This window comes from Bombina bombina, chromosome 3 (assembly GCF_027579735.1).
Source record: "Bombina bombina isolate aBomBom1 chromosome 3, aBomBom1.pri, whole genome shotgun sequence".
Classification (NCBI taxonomy): Eukaryota; Metazoa; Chordata; class Amphibia; order Anura; family Bombinatoridae; genus Bombina; species Bombina bombina.
Genome location: NC_069501.1, coordinates 220,757,337 through 220,783,303, shown reverse-complemented (window position 1 = coordinate 220,783,303; position 25,967 = coordinate 220,757,337). Strand labels below are relative to the sequence as shown.

Here is a 25,967-nt window from a genome sequence, read left to right as displayed (position 1 = left end):
ATTGGTGCCTGCACACATTTGTCTCTTGTGATTGGATAACTAGATGTGTTCAGCTTCCTGCCAGTAGTGCAATGCTGTCCTTTCAGCAATGGATAACAAGAGAATGAAGTAAATTCAATAGTAGAAGTAAATTGGAAAGTTGTTTAAAATTGTATGTTCTATCTGAATCATAAAAGAAAATTTTAGGGTTTACTATCCCTTTAGTGCACAGTGGAAGTAAATACATTAAATAGTCAGATATATCAAAATGATTAAAGGGACATAATACTCATATGCTAAATTGATGCAAAATAACTATAAAAAGGAAAATATCACCTGAGCATCTCTATGTAAAAAAGGAAGATATTTTACCTCACATCTTCCTCAGCTCACAAGACTAAGTATTCTGTAAAAAGTTATACTTCGGTTACTGCCCAGCTGCAGGTTTAAAAAAATAAGAAGGAAGAAATGAACAGCAGCCAATCGGCATCAGCAGTGCTGAGGTCATGAACTCTTTTAGTGTTATCTCATGAGATTTCACTTAAAGGGACACTGAACCTAAATTTTTTCTTTTGTGATTCAAATAGAGCATGCAATTTAAGCAACTTTCTAATTTACGCCTATTATCACATTTTTTCATTCTCTTGGTATCTTTATTTCTAAAGCAAGAATGTAAGTTTAGATGCCGGCCCATTTTTGGTGAACAACCTGGGTTGTTCTTGCTGATTGGTGGATAAATTCACCCACCAATAAGCATGTGCTGTCCAGTGTACTGAACCAAAAACTGACTGGCTCCTTAACTTAGATGCCTTCTTTTTCAAATAAAGATAGAAAAAGAATGAAGAAAAATTGATAATAGGAGTAAATGAGAAAGTTGCTCAAAATTGCATGCTCTATCTGAATCACAAAAGAAAAAAATTGGGTTCAGTGTCCCTTTAACTCTCATGAGACTTCATAGTAAAGTTCCTTTAACTGAATAGGGAAATAAGATGAGTGTGCATGAAGCATGCTCCCTTGCCTGTCCCGGGACAGGCATACTGATTTGCTGCTTAAAATCCTTTAGAATGGGGTGTGAATACTTAGGACATTTTGAGGTAAAATATCTTCCTTTTTTACATAGAGATATTCAGATGATATTTTCTAGTCAGTATAGTTTCGTGTAAAAAAAATAAGGGAGAAAAAGGTTCTTTTTTTAAACAAATTGTTTTAAGAAAAGATTTTTTTAAAGCCTTTTATTGTGTAAAATACGTAACTGATATTTTGTATAATGACAATAACAAATCAAAAGCTTACCTTGGGGAAAAGGGATGCCATCTCTGTCACTGCAGAATGAATCTTTTCTGAACATGGAACAAAACTGCATAAAATATAAATTGAAAAACAAAATGATACTTTGAGAAAAATGAAGTAAGGTATCAGGCAGAATATCAGCATTGCACCATGCTCAGATGTGTTAAATGAAGGCTGATCATCACCCAGCACATGACAGCCCAAATAATAAAAGGACTAGGCCAGCTGTCCAAGCTATGGTAAGAATTAAAGGGATCAGAATGTCTGCAAAGCAAAGTGTATCTCAACTAATATGTACATGTATTTTTTATATGTATTTATATGTATTTTATATATATATATATATATATATATATATATATATATATATATATATATATATATATATCTTTTCATGTGACAACACTGAAGAAATTACACTTTGCTACAATGTAAAGTAGTGAGTGTACAGCCTGTATAACAGTGTACATTTGCTGTCCCCTCAAAATAACTCAACATACAGCCATTAATGTCTAAACTGTTGGCAACAAAAGTGAGTACACCCCTAAGTGTAAATGTCCAAATTTGGGCCTAGTTTCAAAATATTGTGTGGCCACCATTATTTTTCAGCACTGCCTTAACCCTCTTGGGCATGGAGTTCACCAGACCTTCACAGGTTGCTACTGGAGTCCTCTTCCACTCCTCCATGATGACATCACAGAGCTGGTGGATGTTAGAGACCTTGCGCTCCCCCCACCTTCCATTTGAGGATGCCCCACAGATGCTCAATAGGGTTTAGGTCTGGAGACATGCTTGGCAAGTCCATGACCTTTACCCTCAGCTTCTTTAGCAAGGCAGTGGTCGTCTTGAGGTGTGTTTGGGGTCGTTATGTTGGAATACTGCCCTGTGGCCCAGTCCCCAAAGGGAGGGGATCATGCTCTGCTTCAGTATGTCACAGTCAGCCTGCTTCTGTGTTCCTATATACAGTGCTGCTGCCAGCACTGCGCTAATGTACTTTTAAGCTGTTAGGCATTTTCCTCTCTCTGCTTCTGCTCACAGCCCTGCATTAAACACATAAGAAAGGACTGTGAGCTGAAGAACAGAGAGGAAATGCCTGTGCAACACACCCGTCCCTGATGGATTGGAGCCTTGCATGCACCTAAAAATGCCCCTGTCAATATCTCACTTTCCCCATCCCTTATATTCTGCCTTTGCTACACCGGAAGGGAAGCTGCGCGGCCTCGCTGCCACGCACCTTAGAGGGAACATTGGTCACAGTACATGTCGGCATTCATATTTTCAAAAATGTGAAGGGTGTACTCACTTTTGCGAGATACTGTGTGTATATATATATATATATATATATATATATATATGGACCAACCTCCCAATTCCTTTGCTGACTGGCTTCCTTACTTTCTCTCTACAAATACACCTGCTCTAATCCTAGGGGACTTCAACATCCCCATTGACAACCCATCTGCCCCTGCTGCCTCTAAACTTCACTCACTAACTCCTTCGGCCTCTCACAATTCACCCTATTCCCTACCCACCGCGATGGACACTCACGATTGATCTGGTATTCTCCTATCTCTGCTCTCTCTCTGATGTTGCCTGTCGCCCATTTCCCATCTCAGACCACCATCTGCTCACCTTTAATACTAATATAGATGTTAAACCTACTTCCCCCTCTCGCCCCCGCACCAGTAGAAATCTGCACACTGTGGACCCTCCCCAACTCTCCAATCTTATTCAAATGTGCCTCCCCCACACTTCCACGATATCCTGCCCTGACCTTGCTATAACCCACTATAACAATACTCTCTCCGCTGCACTTGACACTCTCGCTCCGTCCCAACCTCGCAAAGCCCCATGTCGTCAGCTCCAAACCTAGCACTCCCAACAAACACGTCACCTACAAAAATGCTCCCGCACTGCAGAACGTGCCTGGAGGAAATCCCGCTCTGAGCCTGATTTCATGCACTATAAGTTCATTCTCTACTCTTACAGCTCTGCCCTTTGCTTAGCTAAGCAAATCTACTTCTCTTCTCTTATTTTCACTCACTCCTCAAACCCTAAAAGACTCTTGTCCATTTTCAACTCTCTCCTCCACCTATCTGCACCACCCCCCTCATCTGCATTCAGTGCTCAAGACCTTGCTGACTATTTTTTCAATAAAACACTTGCAATCCGAGGAAACATCCCAACACAAACCTGCAATCTCCCAACTCCGCTCCCAGTCACCCCCACTGCCAATCTCTGCACCCTCCTCCCAACCACTGAGAGTGAAGTGGCTTCCCTTTTGTCTTCCTCACACCTCACTACCTGCCCACTTGACCCTATTCCTTCACATCTAATTCCTCCTCTGTCTCCCATCCTCACTCCGGCTCTTACTCACATATTCACCCTATCCCTTTCTACCGGCTCATTCCCTGCCTCCTTCAAACATGCAAAGGACACCCCCATCCTCAAAAAACCCTCCATTTTACCCTAACTCCCCTGCAAACTACCGCCCCATATCACTGCTCCCGCTAGCTTCAAAATTCCTGGAAAAACTAGTTTTCAATCGCCTAACCCACTTCCTGTCCTCCAACTCATTGCTTGATCCCCTGCAATCTGGCTTCCGTCCACAACACTCAACCGAGACTGCCCTCACCAAGGTTACGAACGATCTCCTTTCTGCTAAAAACAAAGGGTACTACTCTATACTCATCTTACTTGACCTTTCTACTGCCTTTGACACTGTTGACTATCCCCTTCTCCTAAGGTCTCTCAGCTCTCTCTGTCTCTGCGACACTGCCCTCTCCTGGATCCACTCTTATCTCTCTAACCGATCCTTCTCTGTCTCTTTTGCTGGTGCCTCCTCCTCTCTATTGCCTCTGTCTGTTGGAGTACCTCAAGGCTCTGTCCTGGGTCTACTACTCTTCTCTATTTACACTTCTTCACTTGGTAAACTTATCGACAGCTATGGCTTCAGCTATCACCTCTATGCTGATGATAACCAGATCTACCTTTCCACCCCTGCACTCTCTCCTTCTGTCAATTCTCACATCAGCGAATGCTTATCTGGCATTTCCTACTGGATGGCCTCTCACCACCTAAAAATAAATATATCCAAGGCCCGAACTACTTCTAATTCCCCCCTCTAACTCCACTCCAGTTTCCAATTTTCCTATCACTGTTGGCGGCACCACTATCTCCCCATCACCCCAAGTCCGCTGCCTCGGAGTCACGCTTGACTCAAATCTGTCCTTCATTCCCCACATCCAACTGCTCTCTTCATCCTGCCGCAACCACCTACGCAATATCTCCAAAATTCGTCCATTTCTGAGTGCTGAAAATACTAAACAACTAATCCACTCTCTGGTAATTTACCGACTTGACTACTGTAACAACTTACTAACTAGCCTCCCTCTCTCCCGCCTCTCTCCCCTCCAAACCATCCTAAATGCATATTCCAGGCTAATCCTTCTCTCTCGACGCTCTGTTTTTGCTGCACCTATCTGTGAGTCCCTTCACTGGCTCCCCATTCACAACAGAGTTAAATTCAAAATTCTCATCCTGACCTACAAAGCCCTCACCAATGCTGCCTCACCCTACCTGTCCTCACTCATCAACAAATATACTTCTGCCCATCCCCTAAGATCCAACAATGACCTGCTTCTTGCGTCCTCTACCATCACCTCCTCTCATGCTAGACTACAGGACTTCTCTCGTGTGGCACCAACCTTCTGGAACGCACTTCCTCAAGCTGTCAGACTTCCCCCTTACCTCTCCTCCTTTAAACGTTCCCTAAAGACCTTTCTGTTCAGGGAAGCTTATCACCTGACTAACTTTGCTTAACTAACAGTTGCCCTCTATCTCCTCACTAATATCATTCTCACCTTTGCAGTCCCCACCTACTGTTTTCCATCCTCCTACCCATCTAGATTGTAAGTTCCCACGAGAATAGGGCCCTCAATATGTTGTCTTTTATTGTATTGTTTCTCCATTGTACTGTTATTCTGTTATCCTTGTACCCATGGGCAGCGCTGCAGAATCTGTCGGCGCTTTACAAATAAAGAATATATATATATATATATATACACACACACATATATATATATATATATATATATATATATACATATATATATATATATATATATATATATATATATATATATATATATATACACACACATATATATATATATATATATATATATATATATACACACACACATATATATATATATATATATATATATATATATATATATATATATATATATATATATATATATATATATATATATATACTCCTGGAAAAACGGATGCACTCTCTGGTCTTTTTAGTGAAGAAAAAAAATCTTTAATGTAACGTTTTCAGGGACTTCTTCCCCGTCATCAGCATAAATTTTGTGTAATAGTAGAAAATGGGTCTAAGGTGCGCTAAGACAAATGAGAATACCAAACTCCCCCTAAATGACAATATCCCTATATTTGTCACACAAAAAATTAAAAGAGTTAAAAAGGGTTTAAAGGGAAGCGCTAAAACAAAGCCAAAGGTACTCACTCACTTAAAATATATACAATTTATTATAACATATAAATATAACATAAAAGGGACGTCTCCCCAAATGACACTGTAAAAGATTCCTATAGGATATATAAAACAGGAGATCCTAATAAGAACCGCTATATGTAGAATTTATAAAATTATATTGCACACTAAGTTAACGGCTCTAAAACAAATAGTAAAATAAAATACAGTTAGAGTCCATGAAATTGATGAATATGACAACCTTGATAAAGCCCTTAAGAGGGCGAAACGCGTCGGCTGTGAAGGCAGGACTACTTTTTGGCATATGTGCAATACATCTACTACCTTTGGATTCCTTTAACTTAACCCGGGTTATAAGAAATTGGAACTTGTTTTCTTATTTGGAACTTTTAATATATGCTTTGCGGTTTGAATGAAGTTGGAATATTCACCACAGTGCCTACCTTTCTACAACATCTATCTACAATACCTCTATACACCCTTGCGTGCATCTTAGCACTAAGTGCAGGGTGGATGTGAGAGAATAGCACCGGTAAATGTTACAATAAGCGCAAAGCTCTGGCCGCTTCCCTTTGCCGGAACTCTATTCAGTGACGTCAGATGCCGAGAAACCGCAGTCGGATCTACTCGAGGGGGATACCGAACAAGGAAGGTGTGCTGCAGACGATCAGGAGATCGTGGGTAAAGTAAATTGCCAAGAACTTTAATCCTAATAACTTTGTGAATATGCTGGTCATTTATTTCTCTTGAGGAAGTGTGGAGTTTTCAGAATACATTTAACCGGCAGATCTACCTTATTAACTCTCTTTGGCAGCCTGGTGGTATTTATATTCATCAATTTCATGGACTCTAATTGTATTTTATTTTACTATTTGTTTTAGAGCCGTTAACTTAGTGTGCAATATAATTTTATAAATTCTACATATAGCGGTTCTTATTAGGATCTCCTGTTTTATATATCCTATAGGAATCTTTTACAGTGTCATTTGGGGAGACGTCCCTTTTATGTTCTATTTATATGTTATAATAAATTGTATATATTTTAAGTGAGTGAGTACCTTTGGCTTTGTTTTAGCGCTTCCCTTTAAACCCTTTTTAACTCTTTTAAATTTTGTGTAAAACAAACAAGCATTTAAACCAAAACATGTAATTAATCAATTTACAATACCTGTGTTGAAATCAGTGAGCTAGGCGCCTAAACAGAGCTATTGGAATGCATCTCCTGCGTTCCACTGTGTGCATACCGGAAGTACCTACACTTCCTGTGTTTCCGGCAATGAAGTCAAAACTTGAAATAATAATAAATACAAAAGTGTGTTTCAATACAAAGTTGGTGTGCAACACTTATCCTAAAAATAACTTAAGTGTACCATTCCTGGTTGTGATATTGTTGTGCTTAATTGTGATCACAATCAATACGTTAAGTGTTATTTTTTCCCAATATCTATATGTCCGAATTCGAAAATCAATTCCTGTGGAACACGGATACATCCTCGATAGTATTCTATGCAAGATACATCGACGATGTGTTTATGATCTGGAGAGGGGGGCGACAAAAACTACTGGACTGGTTTGAATACTGGAACAATACACCTACCCCAGTGAGGTTCAAAATGATACATCAGGACACAGAAATACAATTTCTTGACCTTAGTATTTTTATACAAGGGAATTCGTTAGGAACCACGCTTTACAGTAAACCTACTGACAGAAATTCTATCCTGAATGCCACTAGCTGCCATCCACCAGCTTTATTGAAAGGCATCATTAAGTCTCAGATGACTAGGGTTGTGCGCAACAACTGTAACACAGCAACAGGGTTCTCACAACTGCAATATATGAGGGACAAGTTCCTACAGAGGGGCTATAAGAAACAGGTAGTGGATAACACGTTGAAAGAAATCCTACCTTACACACAGCATAGCCTCATTCACAAAGAGAAGCCAACAGAGAAAGACAACAGATTGATCATGACAACAACCTTCTCACCCAGCACTACGGATGCTGGCAGGATACTAAAAGAGCACTGGCCAGTGGCTGAAACAGATTCCAGACTAACATTCACGCAAAACCTCACACCCATGATAGCTTATCGAAGGGGCACCAACCTCAGAGATGTTCTGGTACGGACAGACCCAAAACAGAGTTATATACAAACAGCTGGTATCAATATTAAAGGCTCATACAAATGCCTGGGATGCACCACATGCAATGGCCTGGTAGCAACAAAGAACTTCCACCACCCACATACAAATAAAATATATACCATCAAACACTCTCACATTTGTGGTATACCTCTTGTTTTGCCCATGTGCACGCTTCTATGTCGGAAAAACGAGTGGCACACTACGTGAAAGGATGGCGAACCATAGAAGAGCCATACGAGTAGCGTTATCCCAGGGAGAATCCGACCAACCAGTAGCCAGACACTGTGCACAGATGGCACACCAAGTATCCACTATAAGGTACATTCTGATTGATCACATTCCCCCTCTAGATAGGGGAGGAGATCGTAACAAAGCCCTCTTGAGGCGAGAGGCAGAATGGATATATAGGTTGGGCACTATAGCCCCAGGAGGTTTAAATTCTCCTCCAGACTTTAAGGCACTTATATAGAGGGGAGCAACACACTAGGGTACGGCTGGAGGATGCAGAAGCCTTTTGTAGCTCTATGTTAGGTATCAGGCCCCTCTTGGGGTAGATCATCGAACATACATAGCACATTTATAGTGGAGGGAGTCACGGAAGTGATCCCCTTCATCTAATAGGTCACAACCTCTGGGTGGCCAGTTACCCATAAACAAAAAGGCTCTGCTGTCTCTATTTATTTAAATAAGTAGCCCTATAGTCATATATACCTATAACCTGAACAAGGAGAAAGAACAGAGGGATGCAATGAAGCTAAACATCTCATTAACATGATGAACGGACAAGAGTGTCCAATAAGTAAAAAATTGGGAATGACACACAGAAAAGGCTAAACCAGGAGAATATGAAACCCCAACAGGGGTCTCTTTAAGAGCCAACATGGATGGATATACAGATAACACCACTGAGACTGGGGTCAACTCCATATGTGAATTTCATATGTGCAGTTCTATGCAGGTACAGCACGCTAGCTGACCACCACGGACAGCAGGAAGTACAGAGACAGCACTGAGTGCCAACAGCACAACTATTGCGGACATTCTATCTAGTCCACCAGACTATGGGGTACACCTGTAGTGTACACCATAGATATAAGAAACATTGCTTTATGTTTTTTTAATTTATTATTTTTTTCTTTGTGTATTTAATTTAACTTCTCTCATTCTTTGTAAGCCCCCCTCTATTTATTCAATTTGTGTCTTTGTGTTTGATGCCCGAGTTGCTTGTAGTAATTAATGCAGGTAGTATATGTGTACATATTGTAGCAATTATGTCTAGACCATTTACTATATGAGGAACTAGTTCCAACTGTGGAAAATCACCTTCCTGTCAGAGCGGTCCTTATATTGTACACAATGATGTAGAGACCCCAACCGCAGATCAGAGCGCCAAGTAGATCTGGCAGCCACTGGCTACCATAGTAACATAGCAAAACAAATCAGATGCTCGGCGCGATAACAAATTACAGAAGCACCATGGGCATCGGAGATACATTTAAGGCAAGTTTAAAAGCCTGCAGATAGAAAGTTGTAAATAACGGAGGAAAAGGACAAATAGTATGACATATTTATTTTGTTGTAAAATAACAGGGGAAAAAAATAACACTTAACGTATTGATTGTGATCACAATTAAGCACAACAATATCACAACCAGGAATGGTACACTTAAGTTATTTTTAGGAAAAGTGTTGCACACCAACTTTGTATTGAAACACACTTTTGTATTTATTATTATTTCAAGTTTTGACTTCATTGCAGGAAACACAGGAAGTGTAGGTACTTCCGGTATGTACACAGTGGAACGCAGGAGATGCGTTCCAATAGCTCTGTTTAGGCGCCGAACTCACTGATTTCAACACAGGTATTGTAAATTGATTAATTACATGTTTTGGTTTAAATGCTTGTTTGTTTTACACAAAATTTATGCTGATGACGGGGAAGAAGTCCCTGAAAACGTTACATTAAAGATTTTTTTTCTTCACTAAAAAGACCTGAGAGTGCATCCGTTTTTCCAGGAGTATCCATTGCATGTTTGCACCCAGGCAGATGTCCCAAGGAGGGTAACACTGTATTGTGAACGGTATTTTTATATATTTATATATATATATATATATATATATATATATATATATATATATATATATATATATATATATATATATATATATATATATACACACACACACACACACACACACACACTGTATACTCCTGGGAGGGGATTGTTTTTCCCGAAACGTCACTACTCCAATAAATTTGCTACACTTTAAAAGTCCAGTGAGTGTGGTTCTCTTGTGCTATATTATATATATATATATATATATATATATATATATATATATATATATATATATATATATATATATATTCATTAAAATTATGGGGGAGATAAAAAACTGAGATTAAAATCCTCCATGTCTCAAAATTAAATCAATACAAATATTTGCATAGGAAACTAGCACATCTAGGCAAGATTCCCCGCTTGCTTTTCCCCAGAAATACTCCATATAAAATGTTACCAATGCACAAGAGAATTCTGGGTAAGATCTGCAAATTAGATATGCAAATTCTCAGTTTTTTGCTTCAAATACTGTTTTAACACAACAATCCTTTTAATAGGATTATTGCAGCAATACAGAAATCACTCACAGGCTGTCTAGTGAGTGATTTATGTATTGCTGCAATAATCCTGTTAAAAGGATCGCTAAAAAAGGAGCTAATGGAGAGCTAATCTCACCTGTCATGTTTGAATTCTTGTGCGGCTCTCAGCAGCTCCTGGATGTTCTTGGTCACTTGCTCAGTTCTAAGAATCACATCTTCCGTGCTGGGTAATGAGGGGTCTAACTCCAGTTCTACATCTTCAGCTTCCGCATGGAAATCTTCATCCCGTGAAAGCTCCAAGTACCTTCTCCCATCAAGCCTACAGAGAATGAGCTATTAATATTGACTGACAGCCGGAAAAAACAAACCCTGATTGTACAAAAGTACAGGGATACTTCAGCTGTAACACAAAACTAATTCCCTATATTCAGTGTTTTACACCTGAGAAGTTTTTGTTTTGTAATCTCCCTAATGAAATATATAGAGACTTATTTTTTTCTTCTTACATAATAATCTATTATCTGATTTGGTTATATTCCATAAACATTCCCCTTTATTTAACAGAGTTTGTTGTTAGCTTAGTTTGTTTGGAACAATTGCATCTGAAAAAAACTATTAATTTGCCTTGCCCGAGTCTACAAATAATAAACCCTAAATCAATAAATGTGTTAATAGATTGTATGTGTTGCTTTTCTTTTTAGTTTGCTCAGTTTATTTTCTGTATTTCTATGTTTCATACCATGAGCCAGTGTCACTGTAAACCTACTCATGTCCCTTTAATAAGATACATTTAACCATGACAACGCCTTAAAAGGGACATGAAACCCAATATTTTTATATCAGGATTCAGTTAAAGCATACAACACATTTGCATTTTACTTCTTCTATTATCTAATTTTCTCTTGTTCTCTTGGTGTCCTTTGTTGAAACAAACTCATAGGTAGGCATAGGAGCAGCAATGCACTACTGGGAGCTAGTTACTGATTGGTGGCTGTACAATATGCCTTGTCATTGAATCAGCAGATGTATTCAACAAAATCCAAGTGATGCAATGCTGCTCCTTTAACAAAGGATGCCAAGAAAATGAAGTACATTTTACATTGGAAAGTTGCTTAAAATTGTATGCTTTATCTGAATAATTAAATAAGAATTTTGAGTTTCATGTCCCTTTAAATGGATATAATACAGTGTGTTTGATTTTTTTTGTAATAAGCAGGAGATTATACTTAAAGGGATACTAAACACAATTTTTTTCTTTAATGATTAAGATAGAGCAAGCAATTTTAAGCAACTGTCTAATGTGCTCCTATTATCAAATTTTATTTGTTCTCTTGCTATCTTTATTTAAAAAGCAGGAATGTAAAGACTAGGAGTCAGCTCATTTTTGGTTCAGAACCTGGGTTATGCTTGCTTATTGGTTTGCTAAATGTAGCCACCAATAAGCAAGCACTATCCAGGGTGCTGAACCGAAAATGGGCTGGCTCCTAAGCTTTCCTGCTTTTTACTAAAGATAGCAAGAGAACAAAGAAAATTTGATAAATGGAGTAAATTGATTAAAATTGCATGCTCTATCTGAATCATGAAATAAAGAAATTGAGTTTAGTATCCCTTTAATAGAAATCATAGTAATATGTATTCATCATTTTAAAATGGATTTTACATGTATTTCATTTTTTTAACTTAATTTGTGCAGGGTCTATTACTGGAAGGCAAAGGTGGGGCCTTCTCCTTTTAAGTGGTTGCTAGGAGAATTGAGCTCTCGCTTTCACTGTGCTCCAGCAACAGGAAGTCTGTTTATTTCTCATGCTCAGGAGTGGACTTTTAATGCAAAAATCATTTGCTAGGAAGCAACAGTAGAACTTAAGTTCTTATAATGGCAGCTATTATCTCTCTGCAGGCAATGGCGTACCTCCCAACATTTCAAAATTCAAAAGAGGGAGCATACACTTACACATGCACATACACACACACTACATAGCATACACTTACACATGCAGATACACACACACTACATAGCATACACTTATACAGGCACATACACACACACTACATAGCACACACACTACATAGCATACACTTATACATGCACACACACTACATAGCATACACTTACACATGCAGATACACACACACTACATAGTATACACTTACACATGCACATACATAAACACTACATACCATACACTTACACATGCAGATACACACACTACATAGCATACACTTACACATGCAGATACACACACACTACATAGCATACACTTACACATGCAGATACACACACACATTACATAGCATACACTTACACATGCAAATACACACACACTACATAGCATACACTTACACACACACTACATAGCATACACTTACACATGCACATACACACACACTACATAGCATACACTTACACGTGCACATACACACACACTACATAACATACACTTACACATGCAGATACACACACACTACATAGCATACACTTACACATGCAGATACACACACACATTACATAGCATACACTTACACATGCAAATAAACACACACTACATAGCATACACTTACACACACACTACATAGCATACACTTACACATGCACATACACTACATAGCATACACTTACACGTGCACATACACACACACTACATAACATACACTTACACATGCAGATACACACACACTACATAGCATACACACTACATAGTATACACTTACACATGCAGATACACACACACTACATAGCATACACTTATACATGCACATACACACACTACATAGCATACACTTATACATGCACACACACTACATAGCATACACTTATACATGCACACACACTACATAGCATACACTTATACATGCAGATACACACACTACATAGCATACACTTATACATGCACACAAACTACATACCATACACTTATACATGCACACACACTACATAGCATACACTTATACATGCACACACACTACATAGCATACACTTATACATGCACACACACTACATAGCATACACTTATACATGCACACACACTACATAGCATACACTTATACATGCACACACACTACATAGCATACACTTATACATGCACACACACTACATAGCATACACTTATACATGCAGATACACACACACTACATAGCATACACTTACACATGCAGATACACACACACACTACATAGTATACACTTACACATGCACATACATAAACACTACATACCATACACTTACACATGCAGACACACACTACATATCATACACTTATACAGGCAGATACACACACACACTACATAGCATATACTTATACATACAGATACACACACACACACTACATAGTATACACTTACACATGCACATACATAAACACTACATACCATACACTTACACATGCAGACACACACTACATATCATACACTTATACAGGCAGATACACACACACACTACACAGCATATACTTATACATACAGATACACACATACACACTACATAGCATACACTTATACATGCAGATACACACACACTACATATCATATACTTATACAGGCAGATACACACACTACATAGCTTACACTTATACATGCAGATATACACACACACACACACTACATAGTATACACTTACACACGCAGATATACACACACTACATAGTATACACTTATACATGCAGATACACACACTTCATAGCTTACATTTATACATGCAGACACACACACTACATAGAATATACTTAGATACACACACATACACACTAATAGATACAGATAGACACACACACACACTATATCATATATGGGTATCTGTAACTCATTGTATGAGGTCCTGGGGTTGGCAAGCCCATTAGCTGGCAGTCTGAGGCTGCCACTGTTCATTACCCTGGTTTTAGCACTTCTCATCGAATAAAACTGAAGGCATGCTAGTATTATCACCAGGGGTAGACGTCATTACTACCAGGGGTTAGAGGTCATCATTACCTGAGGTCAGAGGGTATACAGCCTTACTACTCCTGCTTAACCCACACACCATTACTTTTCCACAAGGAATCTAACAGGTATATAACCCTGGGAGAGAAAAAACAGCTGCTTCTGAGTATGTGCCCAATAGAATTAAAAAAAAAATAATAATAATTTTATGCATGGGGTAATGCGGTACAGATGGCTACCAACCCGGGACAGCGGGAAAGACCCCTAAGATTGGGACTGTCCCGCGAAAATCGGGACAGTTGGGGGGGGAGGGGGCTGCAATGGCAACACTGAGAATCTTTAAAGGGACATGAAACCCAAACATTTTCTTTCATTATTTAGGTAGAACAAACAATTTTAAACAACTTTCCAGTTTACTTCTATTATCAAATTGGCTTCGTTCTCTTGGTATCATTTGTAGAAGGAGCAGCAATGAACTACTGGTTTCCAACGGAACACCTGGGTGAGCCAATGACAATCGGTGTATATATATGCAGCCACCAATCAGCAGCTAAAACCTAGGTTCTTTGCTGCTCCTAAGTTTACCTAGATAAACCATTCAGCAAAGGATAATATGAGAAGGAAGCAAATTAAATAATAGAAGTACATTGGAAAGTTGTTTAAATGTGTGTGCTCTGTCTCAATCATAAATGTCTAATTATGACTTTACTGTCCATTTAAGTGCTAATTTTGCATGAAGTAGTTTGATGTTTTTTACACAATTGGTTTCTTTTTATATCTACTTTGATTTTCTTTATTTAATAGTAAAGGCGCATTGTTTTACGTCCCTTTAATGCCATCATTGCTAATTGGTGGCTATCATATTATTTAGCTTGAAACCATGGAGGATGCCCAAAGCCCAACCTATATAGATTACAAAGCTATCTGAAGTTAAAGGCAGCAATTATTCCTGACTTATCTGACCTATTCTATGTAACTGAGAAGATACCAGGGTGTGATTTTCAAATTGCAGCTGCATTTTTTATTCATGTTTCTTATGGCCAGCGATCTATTAAAACTGAAGTATTAGCTGTGAAGAAATATGATTTTCCTGCTACTTTCTAACTTTTCACTTAAAATAACTTTCGGTTTTCACAAATTAATGTACAAATGTTATCACGTTTAATTGCTGCTCTTTTCACATGCTGAGTGAATGATTTCTGTTAGGTTAATTTCCTTTTAACAAAACATCTACACAGATGATACGTTCTGCAGAAAGGTTAATACAACTCAATCTAGGGGGTGTAAACGAAAGAGAAAAGTGTTCCAATAAAACAAGGCAATTTAACTTTACACTAGGCTGTCTCTAAGAAATGTACCTTTTTTTGCTACTCCTTTTGAAACATAATCCAACTATGATCTCTTATTCTGTCCTTATTTGACCCCATATTCCTCAAACAAACCATCTCCAATTGTTAGGAAGTGTTGCTTGGCAATATTGCACACAAAGCATGATTCATGCTGCCGAGTGCCTTCCTGTACTCAAAAATATCTCCATGATTTATTTATTTGTTTGACAAGGGCTATTCTTACTTTGTCACTGTAAGTTGGCGTATAAAAAGAAGAAATAATGTTTTTTTTTTAATTTAGCTTTTATTAAAAGAAAAAACAAAACAAACACTCATCATACAGACAGAATATCTCAGTACATAACCCATGCTTCAGATAAAGATGCAGAAGTTGTACAGTGTAAAATATAATAGTTATTGATATTTGGATATGACATTTTCATACCTCCCAACATTTCAAAATTCAAAAGAGAGGCACCCCCCCCCCTCGTGGCAAAAATTTGAAATGTGGTGGGCAGGGGCGGGGCTTAAAACAAATCATAAGACCAAAGTAATATAAATAAAATTCTAAATAAAGTCATATATTTGAATACACTTAGGCAGCAAATCAAACAAGCTCGAACCACTGGTATAGCTATGTGAGCTCTGTATTTAATTAACCTTTGCAGCGACAGTGCTAAATATTTTTTATCTTAATTGGACATTTAATAATAGATTCTTTAAAACTGCTCTCTGCTTTCCTCATTAATATTCTAGATTCTGGCCTTTAAAGTTAGCAACAATGCACAGTAACACACTACATAGCATACACTTACACATGCACATACACACACACTACATAGCATACACTTACACATGCAGATACACACACACTAAATAGCATACACTTACACATGCAGATACACACTTACACATGCAGATACACACACACACACACTACATAGCATACATGCACAGTAACACACTACATAGCATACACTTATACATGCAGATACACACACACTACATACCATACACTTATACATGCAGATACACACATACACTACATTGCATACACTTACACATGCAGATACACACATACACTACATTGCATACACACACTACATATCATACACTTATACATACAGATACACACACACTACATAGTATACACTTACACATGCACACACACTACATAGCATACACTTAAACATACAGATACACACACACTACATAGTATACACTTACACATGCAGATACACACACACACTACATAGTATACACTTATACATGCAGATACACACACTTCATAGCTTACATTTATACATGCAGACACACACACTACATAGCATACACTTATACATGCAGATACACACACACACTACACAGCTTACACTTATACATGCAGATACGCATACACACAGACACACACTACATCAAATATGGGTATCTGTAACTCATTGTATGAGGTCCTGGGGTTGGCAAGCACATTAGCTAGCAGTCTGAGGCTGCCACTGTTCATTAACCTGGTGCTGCACTGCTCATTGTATAAAACTGAAGGCATGCTAGTATTATCACCAGGGGTTAGACGTCATCACTACCAGGCGTTAGAGGTCACCATTACCTGAGGTCAGAGGGTATACAGCCTGCCTACTACTGCTTAACCCACACACCATTACTTTTCCACAAGGAATCTAACAGGAATATAACCCTGGGAGAGAAAAGCCAGCTGATTCTGAGTATGTGCCCAATAAAATTTAAACATTTTTTTTTTTAAATGCATGGGGCAATGCAGGACAGATGGCTAGCAACCCGGGACAGACCCCTAAAATTGGGACTGTCCCGCGAAAATCGGGACAGTTGGGGGGTATGCATTTTACACAAGCTCTATAAAATGTCAGTTAAGGCGGTGTAAATATCAGTCACCAAAGACCAATCAGCAGGGCTGTCACTTCAACTAAAAGCAGAGGGTGATGTCAACTCACTACAGAAGTTCTTTAAAATAATTACACAATAAATGAGAAATATTGTTTACGCAATGGGACTTATTATATAGACAACTGTCAGGATAGGTTTATGTAGACATCATGGTGCATAAAGAGCAACCCAAAGGGCCAAACAAACCAGACCAGCCTATATCTATCTAATGTGCCCAGATAAAGGGTTTATATAAAGTTTTTTTATTATTTTTTATTTGGGGCATCGGAAAAAAAAAAAACATTTTAAAATTGAAAGTTGTTTCTTTTTATGCCTGGCAATGTCCACCAAGAGAATTGTTGGAGTTTCCTTATCAGCCGCTGACCTGTAATGCACTTTTCAAATTAAAACTAAAACAGCACTGCAATAATCTGCAAAAAAATGTCCCCATGCTCAGGTGTTCTTTTGTATCTAGGATGAATTTTATTTAGTTTTAAGTTCTTTGCAAGTCCGTCTAAGATTGTGTGAGACTCCCCTTCCACTGGTCCCAGTAGCTCCTCTGTTTAATTTTATCAACTCTTATAGAAAAGAAGCACATAAGCTAAAAATTCATTGTGTGTAGTATTGTGTACATCAGTAATTATAATCTGAGAATGTATATTATTAACATGAATAAACATACCCGCTGCCTGTTTCTGTGCTCTGGGTGTTGTCGTAGTCGCTGTCTGTTCCACTGCCGTGCCGATCAGCTTTTACTGGCTGGAGAGAACACACACGTCAGGAATCCCACAGGACTGTCCTATACACACCAATCCTACTCCACCCTCATCTACAACTGCACAGCTCCATTAATTCCTAAATTACCATGCATACAAAATCAAGCAATTAAATCACTATTAGTACTTAAAGGGATACTAAACCCAATTTTTTTCTTTTGTGATTCAGATAGAGCATGCACTTTTAAGCAACTTTCTAATTTACTCCTATTATTTTTTATTTGTTCTCTTTATTTAAAAAAAAAAAAAAAAGCAGGACTGTAATGCTTAGGAGCCGGCTCATTTTCGGTTCAGAACCTGGATTACCCTTGCTTATTGGTGGCTAAATGTAGCCACCAATAAAGCAAGCGCTATCTAGCGTGCTGAACCTAAAATGGGCCGGCTCCTAAGTTTTTACATTCCTGCTTTTTAAATAAAGATAGCAAGAGATCGAAGAAAAATTGATAATAGGAGTAAATTTGAAAGTTGCTTAAAATTGCATATCTGAATCATGAAAGAAAAAAATTTGGGTTTAGTATTCCTTTAATTGCTTTTGATGTACAAACGTGCTCATTGTAATTAGGGGCCATAAAAAACAAGCTGACTTTAGTACATTTTTTTGGGTGAGGACAATGTATAAAATTATGTATAAAAGGTCGGGTTTTTGAAACACAGCAGGTTCTCACTTATTTAAGCATCGCAAGATAAGAAGCTTTCAGTTTCTCATTTAGGCCTAGTTTTAGTAGGATCTCTAAAATATCATCACTTACTACAAGAAGCACAAAATGCATTATACATTTAAGATAGACAATAGAATCAATTATTTCATAAAGATTGAACATGCAGTAAAATCTTAACAAAACAAAAAGAAAACTATGAATGATTTGATAAATGACCACAAAGGCATGCAAAAATGACTAATTATAAGGCGGTCTTCCATATAACATAAGGAAGCCATTTTTGTTTGACTATAATGGTGTCTCCGATAACAGAATGATCAATGGAGATAATTATCACATAATATTGTCTATCAGTATTATACTGTGCTGCTTAACAGGACTAAAGATCTGTCAGATTATACATACAGACATAGTCTAGTATTATGTATGTTTTACTTAGTAAAAAGTACATTTCTGCTAAAATATGCTTGGAAATTCAAGGACTCAAATGCATTGAAGAAGCAAAGATGTATGGAATTTTGTGCTTGATCACAGGCTAGTGGATTAAAATGACTAAAATAGTGATAAGCAAGCTGTGATCAAGTAGGGTAAAGTGACCTACTTTATTAAAACAAATTGCACAAGATTCTTATTTCCATATATAAGTAAATCAGTAATAATGCCTCACATCTTTCTTGTGTTACCCAGTAAACCAATGCACAAAACATGGCATAACAGTTTGAGGACCATGTATTACACATTTATTCTAATGACAAAACAAGTCTTATATTGTACTATGTATCGCATTGAATTTGTCACCAGACCATTATCCCTCTCCATTATATATTTCTTCCCATTCTTCAAAGACAAACATAAATACAAACAATGGGGGTACATCACCATATTCCGAGAAGTGTCCGGGTGTCCGGAGAACAGAGGGGAGGACAGAGGGGGGAAGGGCACAAAAGAGGCAGAAATGCCTTTCCGGATCTAAAACAGGAAGGGGAATGTCAGGGAGCATGCATACAGAGGTAGACAACAGCTGACACAATAACAGAAGGCTCATGGGATATGCCCAGCTTCAATACATAAAACAGAGCTACCTCCCACCAACATGCAATAGACTCAAACTTTTTGACGAAACAGACACTTCTTGATAGTATAAGTAAAAACATAGACAATGCTAGTACTAGTAACATTAACAAACACAACAGATGTCATTTGTATCCCATTGAAGGAATCCACTTGTGCATTTAGATGATCCGTGGGGCACTGTTATTATAATCTGTCCAACTGTGTTTTCAACTCGAGTCTTTAAGCACTTTAACAGGGCAGATTTGACTTTATTTTCCAACATAAGCACAGCCAAGTTAATCACAATGCCTGAGCTAGACAAAATTAGCAACTTTAGAACAAGGAGTCCTGATCTGGACTTGATGAACTCAGGTCTAAAGGCACCTTTTATTTACAAAAAGGAGTTTTGTTTGGTTTTTTAATAAGTTATTAAAAGAAAGAAATGTTTAACATAATGTGCCATGATATTGGATGTCTAGAAACTGAACTGACAAATCGAATGGGACAATTTTACCAGAGTTGTTGTAATAGTTGTGACAACAAATAGCCTTATAACTGCATAAAAGATGGGCACATCTACAAATCTGTAGTCCTAGATTTTGTTTGCTCTGAAATTCATCCGCTCTGCTGCTCAGACCAGCTTACTTTTGGTTTATCCTGTGGCTGCATAGTCTCCTCTGAAATTCAGTTTAAAAAATCCACCCTTACTTCTAAGGCAGTCTGTGACACTGTCCTCGCCAAATTGCATGCAACCCCCTCTTAGTCTCCGTCTTTTGAACTACAGCTTTCTTGAACAAATTTAACTCAAAATGCTAGATTTCTTGTTCTACACATGTATACCGAATTTACTTTTATACACCATGAACATTTCTACATACTTGATAACCCTTTAAAGGGCCATAATACCCAAATGTTTAAACACTTGAAAGTGCTGCAGCATAGCTGTAAAATGCTGACTAGAAAATATCTCCTGAACATCTCTGTAAAAAAGAAAGATATTTTACCTCAAAAGTTCCTCAATAGTCACCTTCCATTGTAAAGGATTTCAAAGCAGCATTTTAGTGTGTCTGTCCTGGGACAGCTGAAAGGATGAGCCTCGTGAACTCTCATATTATTTCACCAATCAGGTAAAGGAAGCTTACTATGAAATCTCATGAGAGTTAAGTCAAATCTCATGAGATCACAGTAAGAGTTCATGACCTCAGCACTGCTGATGCTGATTGGCTGCTGTTCATTTCTTCATTTTTTTTTATATTTTTACCTGCAGCTGGGAGCAGGTGAAGTATAACTTTTTACACAGAACTTACTCTGCTGAGCTGAGGAGATTGTGAGGTAAAATATCTTCCTTTTTTATATAGAGATGCTCAGGTGATATTTTGCTGTCAGCTTTTTACAGTTATACTGCATCAGTTTCAAGTGATTTAGCATATGAGTATTATGTCCCTTTAATGTATACATCCAACTCATACAGAGCATACACTAATACTGAAGTAATAAGAGATTAGACATTGTTTTCTATATTTAACCATTAACTTTGACTGGAGTAATAACTTTCTTCTGATTAGTAAGCTAGCTATATTTTTCCAAGCCTATAGTTATAAGAATTTTGATAAAAAATTAAGATGGCTGCTGGTAGACAACAAAAAAGAACGTCAACATGACAGTTTATGGTTTGCCAATATCTGATGTTTGTGGGAATATTGTAAAGACAGATTTTAGTTACAAAAATACACTTAAAATGTTGTAAATGTATCACAAACCAGTTTACCAACATATAGTGAAAGAGAACAGCTATTATATTAAGTACTTAATCCTACATAGTATTGCAGATGCTTCAAAGACATTCTTGTGCAGAAGCCATGCATGTGGTTACGAAGTATTTATAGTCAGATATTTTTATTTGACATGATTAAAAAAAAACAACACAACAAAAAAACTAATATACTACAAAGAAAGAAGCAAAATAAATAATGATTATTTACTACTAAGTTTGAAACTGTATTTAAATCAATATGAATATGCACAAACAGAAACAGGTGAATATACACAGGAAAAAGTCAGAGAATGGAACTTTGCTGGATTCACTTACTTGTAATGGCTGTAAACGACCGCTAAGATCATCTGTGGCGGGCCCAAAAGGCTTCAGGACAGAGCCTGGCTCATACATGGAGAAAGCCTGGCGATCCCGTCTGAGAGCAGATGGAGCTGGATGTTCTTGACGTTCTGGATTTGCTGGTGGAGGTGGAGAAGGTCCTGTCTGATGCCGGATTTGAGAGTTCTCAGTCTGCAATTTGTGTATCTGTTTTTTTTCACCATAGAAATAATCAACTTGAATAAATACTGCAGGGGTCAAAATGGTATTTTTATAGTTGCGCTGTTGAAACCCCAGAATTGTAGGCTAGCACAAATGATGTTGCTCAACACATTGCCACCATTACCTGCATATTAAAGCCAACATTCTCTAAATTGGGTCATTATTTCAGATGTATGTTCTACAACAGCGATATAATGTATGTGAGAACAGATGACATCTGGGCTAATAATCACAAGCTACTGCATTAAATATGAACTATAAAACACATACAAAAATATGACAGTCTAGATGTGATTGCCATGCTCTGAGCATCAAAACTAATTAGGAAGTATAGTATATTACTTTGAGTTTATACACAATCCCTCAGTCAATCTCAAACATTCTGGCCTAGATTTAGAGTTCGGCGGTAGCCGTCAAAACCAGCGTTAGAGGCTCCTAACGCTGGTTTTGGCCGCCCGCTGGTATTTGGAGTCAGTGATTAAAGGGTCTAACGCTCACTTTACAGCCGCGACTTTTCCATACCGCAGATCCCCCTACGCCATTTGCGTAGCCTATCTTTTCAATGGGATCTTTCTAACGCTGGTATTTAGAGTCGTTTCTGCAGTGAGCGTTAGAGCTCTAACGACAAGATTCCAGCCGCCTGAAAAAAGCAGGAGTTAAGAGCTTTCTGGCTAACGCCGGTTTATAAAGCTCTTAACTACTGTACCCTAAAGTACACTAACACCCATAAACTACCTATGTACCCCTAAACCGAGGTCCCCCCACATCGCCGCCACTCGATTAAAATTTTTAACCCCTAATCTGCCGACCGCCACCTACGTTATACTTATGTACCCCTAATCTGCTGCCCCTAACCCCGCCGACCCCTATATTATATTTATTAACCCCTAACTTGCCCCCCACAACGTCGCCGCAAGCTACTTAAAATAATTAACCCCTAATCTTCCGACCGCAAAGCGCCGCCACCTACGTTATCCCTATGTACCCCTAATCTTCTGCCCCTAACATCGCCGACCCCTATGTTATATTTATTAACCCCTAATCTGCCCCCCACAACGTCGCCGACACCTACCTACACTTATTAACCCCTAATCTGCCGAGCGGACCTGAGCGCTACTATAATAAAGTTATTAACCCCTAATCCGCCTCACTAACCCTATCATAAATAGTATTAACCCCTAATCTGCCCTCCCTAACATCGCCGACACCTACCTTCAATTATTAACCCCTAATCTGCCGACCGGAGCTCACCGCTATTCTAATAAATGTATTAACCCCTAAAGCTAAGTCTAACCCTAACACTAACACCCCCCTAAGTTAAATATAATTTTTATCTAACGAAATAAATTAACTCTTATTAAATAAATGATTCCTATTTAAAGCTAAATACTTACCTGTAAAATAAATCCTAATATAGCTACAATATAAATTACATTTATATTATAGCTATTTTAGGATTAATATTTATTTTACAGGTAACTTTGTATTTATTTTAACCAGGTACAATAGCTATTAAATAGTTAAGAACTATTTAATAGTTACCTAGTTAAAATAATTACAAATTTACCTGTAAAATAAATCCTAACCTAAGATATAATTAAACCTAACACTACCCTATCAATAAAATAATTAAATAAACTACCTACAATTACCTACAATTAACCTAACACTACACTATCAATAAATTAATTAAACACAATTGCTACAAATAAATACAATTAAATAAACTATCTAAAGTACAAAAAATAAAAAAGAACTAAGTTACAGAAAATAAAAAAATATTTACAAACATAAGAAAAATATTACAACAATTTTAAACTAATTACACCTACTCTAAGCCCCCTAATAAAATAACAAAGACCCCCAAAATAAAAAATTCCCTACCCTATTCTAAAATACAAAAATTACAAGCTCTTTTACCTTACCAGCCCTGAACAGGGCCCTTTGCGGGGCATGCCCCAAGAAGTTCAGCTCTTTTGCCTGTAAAAAAAAACATACAATACCCCCCCCCCAACATTACAACCCACCACCCACATACCCCTAATCTAACCCAAACCCCCTTAAATAAACCTAACACTAATCCCCTGAAGATCTTCCTACCTTGTCTTCACCATCCAGGTATCACCGATCCGTCCTGGCTCCAAGATCTTCATCCAACCCAAGCGGGGGTTGGCGATCCATAATCCGGTGCTCCAAAGTCTTCCTCCTATCCGGCAAGAAGAGGACATCCGGACCTGCAAACATCTTCTCCAAGCGGCATCTTCTATGTTCTTCCATCCGATGACGACCGGCTCCATCTTGAAGACCTCCAGCGCGGATCCATCCTCTTCTTCCGACGACTAGACGACGAATGACGGTTCCTTTAAGGGACGTCATCCAAGATGGCGTCCCTCGAATTCCGATTGGCTGATAGGATTCTATCAGCCAATCGGAATTAAGGTAGGAATTTTCTGATTGGCTGATGGAATCAGCCAATCAGAATCAAGTTCAATCCGATTGGCTGATCCAATCAGCCAATCAGATTGAGCTCGCATTCTATTGGCTGTTCCGATCAGCCAATAGAATGCGAGCTCAATCTGATTGGCTGATTGGATCAGCCAATCGGATTGAACTTGATTCTGATTGGCTGATTCCATCAGCCAATCAGAAAATTCCTACCTTAATTCCGATTGGCTGATAGAATCCTATCAGCCAATCGGAATTCGAGGGACGCCATCTTGGATGACGTCCCTTAAAGGAACCGTCATTCGTCGTCTAGTCGTCGGAAGAAGAGGATGGATCCGCGCTGGAGGTCTTCAAGATGGAGCCGGTCGTCATCGGATGGAAGAACATAGAAGATGCCGCTTGGAGAAGATGTTTGCCGGTCCGGATGTCCTCTTCTTGCCGGATAGGAGGAAGACTTTGGAGCACCGGATTATGGATCGCCAACCCCCGCTTGGGTTGGATGAAGATCTTGGAGCCAGGACGGATCGGTGATACCTGGATGGTGAAGACAAGGTAGGAAGATCTTCAGGGGATTAGTGTTAGGTTTATTTAAGGGGGTTTGGGTTAGATTAGGGGTATGTGGGTGGTGGGTTGTAATGTTGGGGGGGGGGTATTGTATGTTTTTTTTTACAGGCAAAAGAGCTGAAATTCTTGGGGCATGCCCCGCAAAGGGCCCTGTTCAGGGCTGGTAAGGTAAAAGAGCTTGTAATTTTTGTATTTTAGAATAGGGTAGGGAATTTTTTATTTTGGGGGTCTTTGTTATTTTATTAGGGGGCTTAGAGTAGGTGTAATTAGTTTAAAATTGTTGTAATATTTTTCTTATGTTTGTAAATATTTTTTTATTTTCTGTAACTTAGTTCTTTTTTATTTTTTGTACTTTAGATAGTTTATTTAATTGTATTTATTTGTAGCAATTGTGTTTAATTAATTTATTGATAGTGTAGTGTTAGGTTAATTGTAGGTAATTGTAGGTAGTTTATTTAATTATTTTATTGATAGGGT

General features: G+C 38.1%; 1 protein-coding gene across 4 annotated transcripts in view; it reads right to left on the bottom strand.

Moving 5' to 3' along the window:
• Positions 1-25,967, bottom strand: part of GIT1 (GIT ArfGAP 1) — a 556,552-nt gene that overhangs the window by 12,286 nt on the left and 518,299 nt on the right. For 2 of the 4 annotated variants that reach the window (XM_053706153.1, XM_053706154.1), the window contains exons 15-19: positions 22,257-22,466; positions 19,994-20,083; positions 18,362-18,438; positions 10,680-10,862; positions 1,273-1,336 (exon numbers count right to left, since the gene is read on the bottom strand). In XM_053706153.1, coding sequence (XP_053562128.1) covers positions 1,273-1,336; positions 10,680-10,862; positions 18,362-18,438; positions 19,994-20,083; positions 22,257-22,466 — 624 coding nt within the window. The remainder of the gene's footprint in view (positions 1-1,272; positions 1,337-10,679; positions 10,863-18,361; positions 18,439-19,993; positions 20,084-22,256; positions 22,467-25,967) is intronic. The other 2 variants (XM_053706156.1, XM_053706157.1) reach the window with 2 other exon arrangements.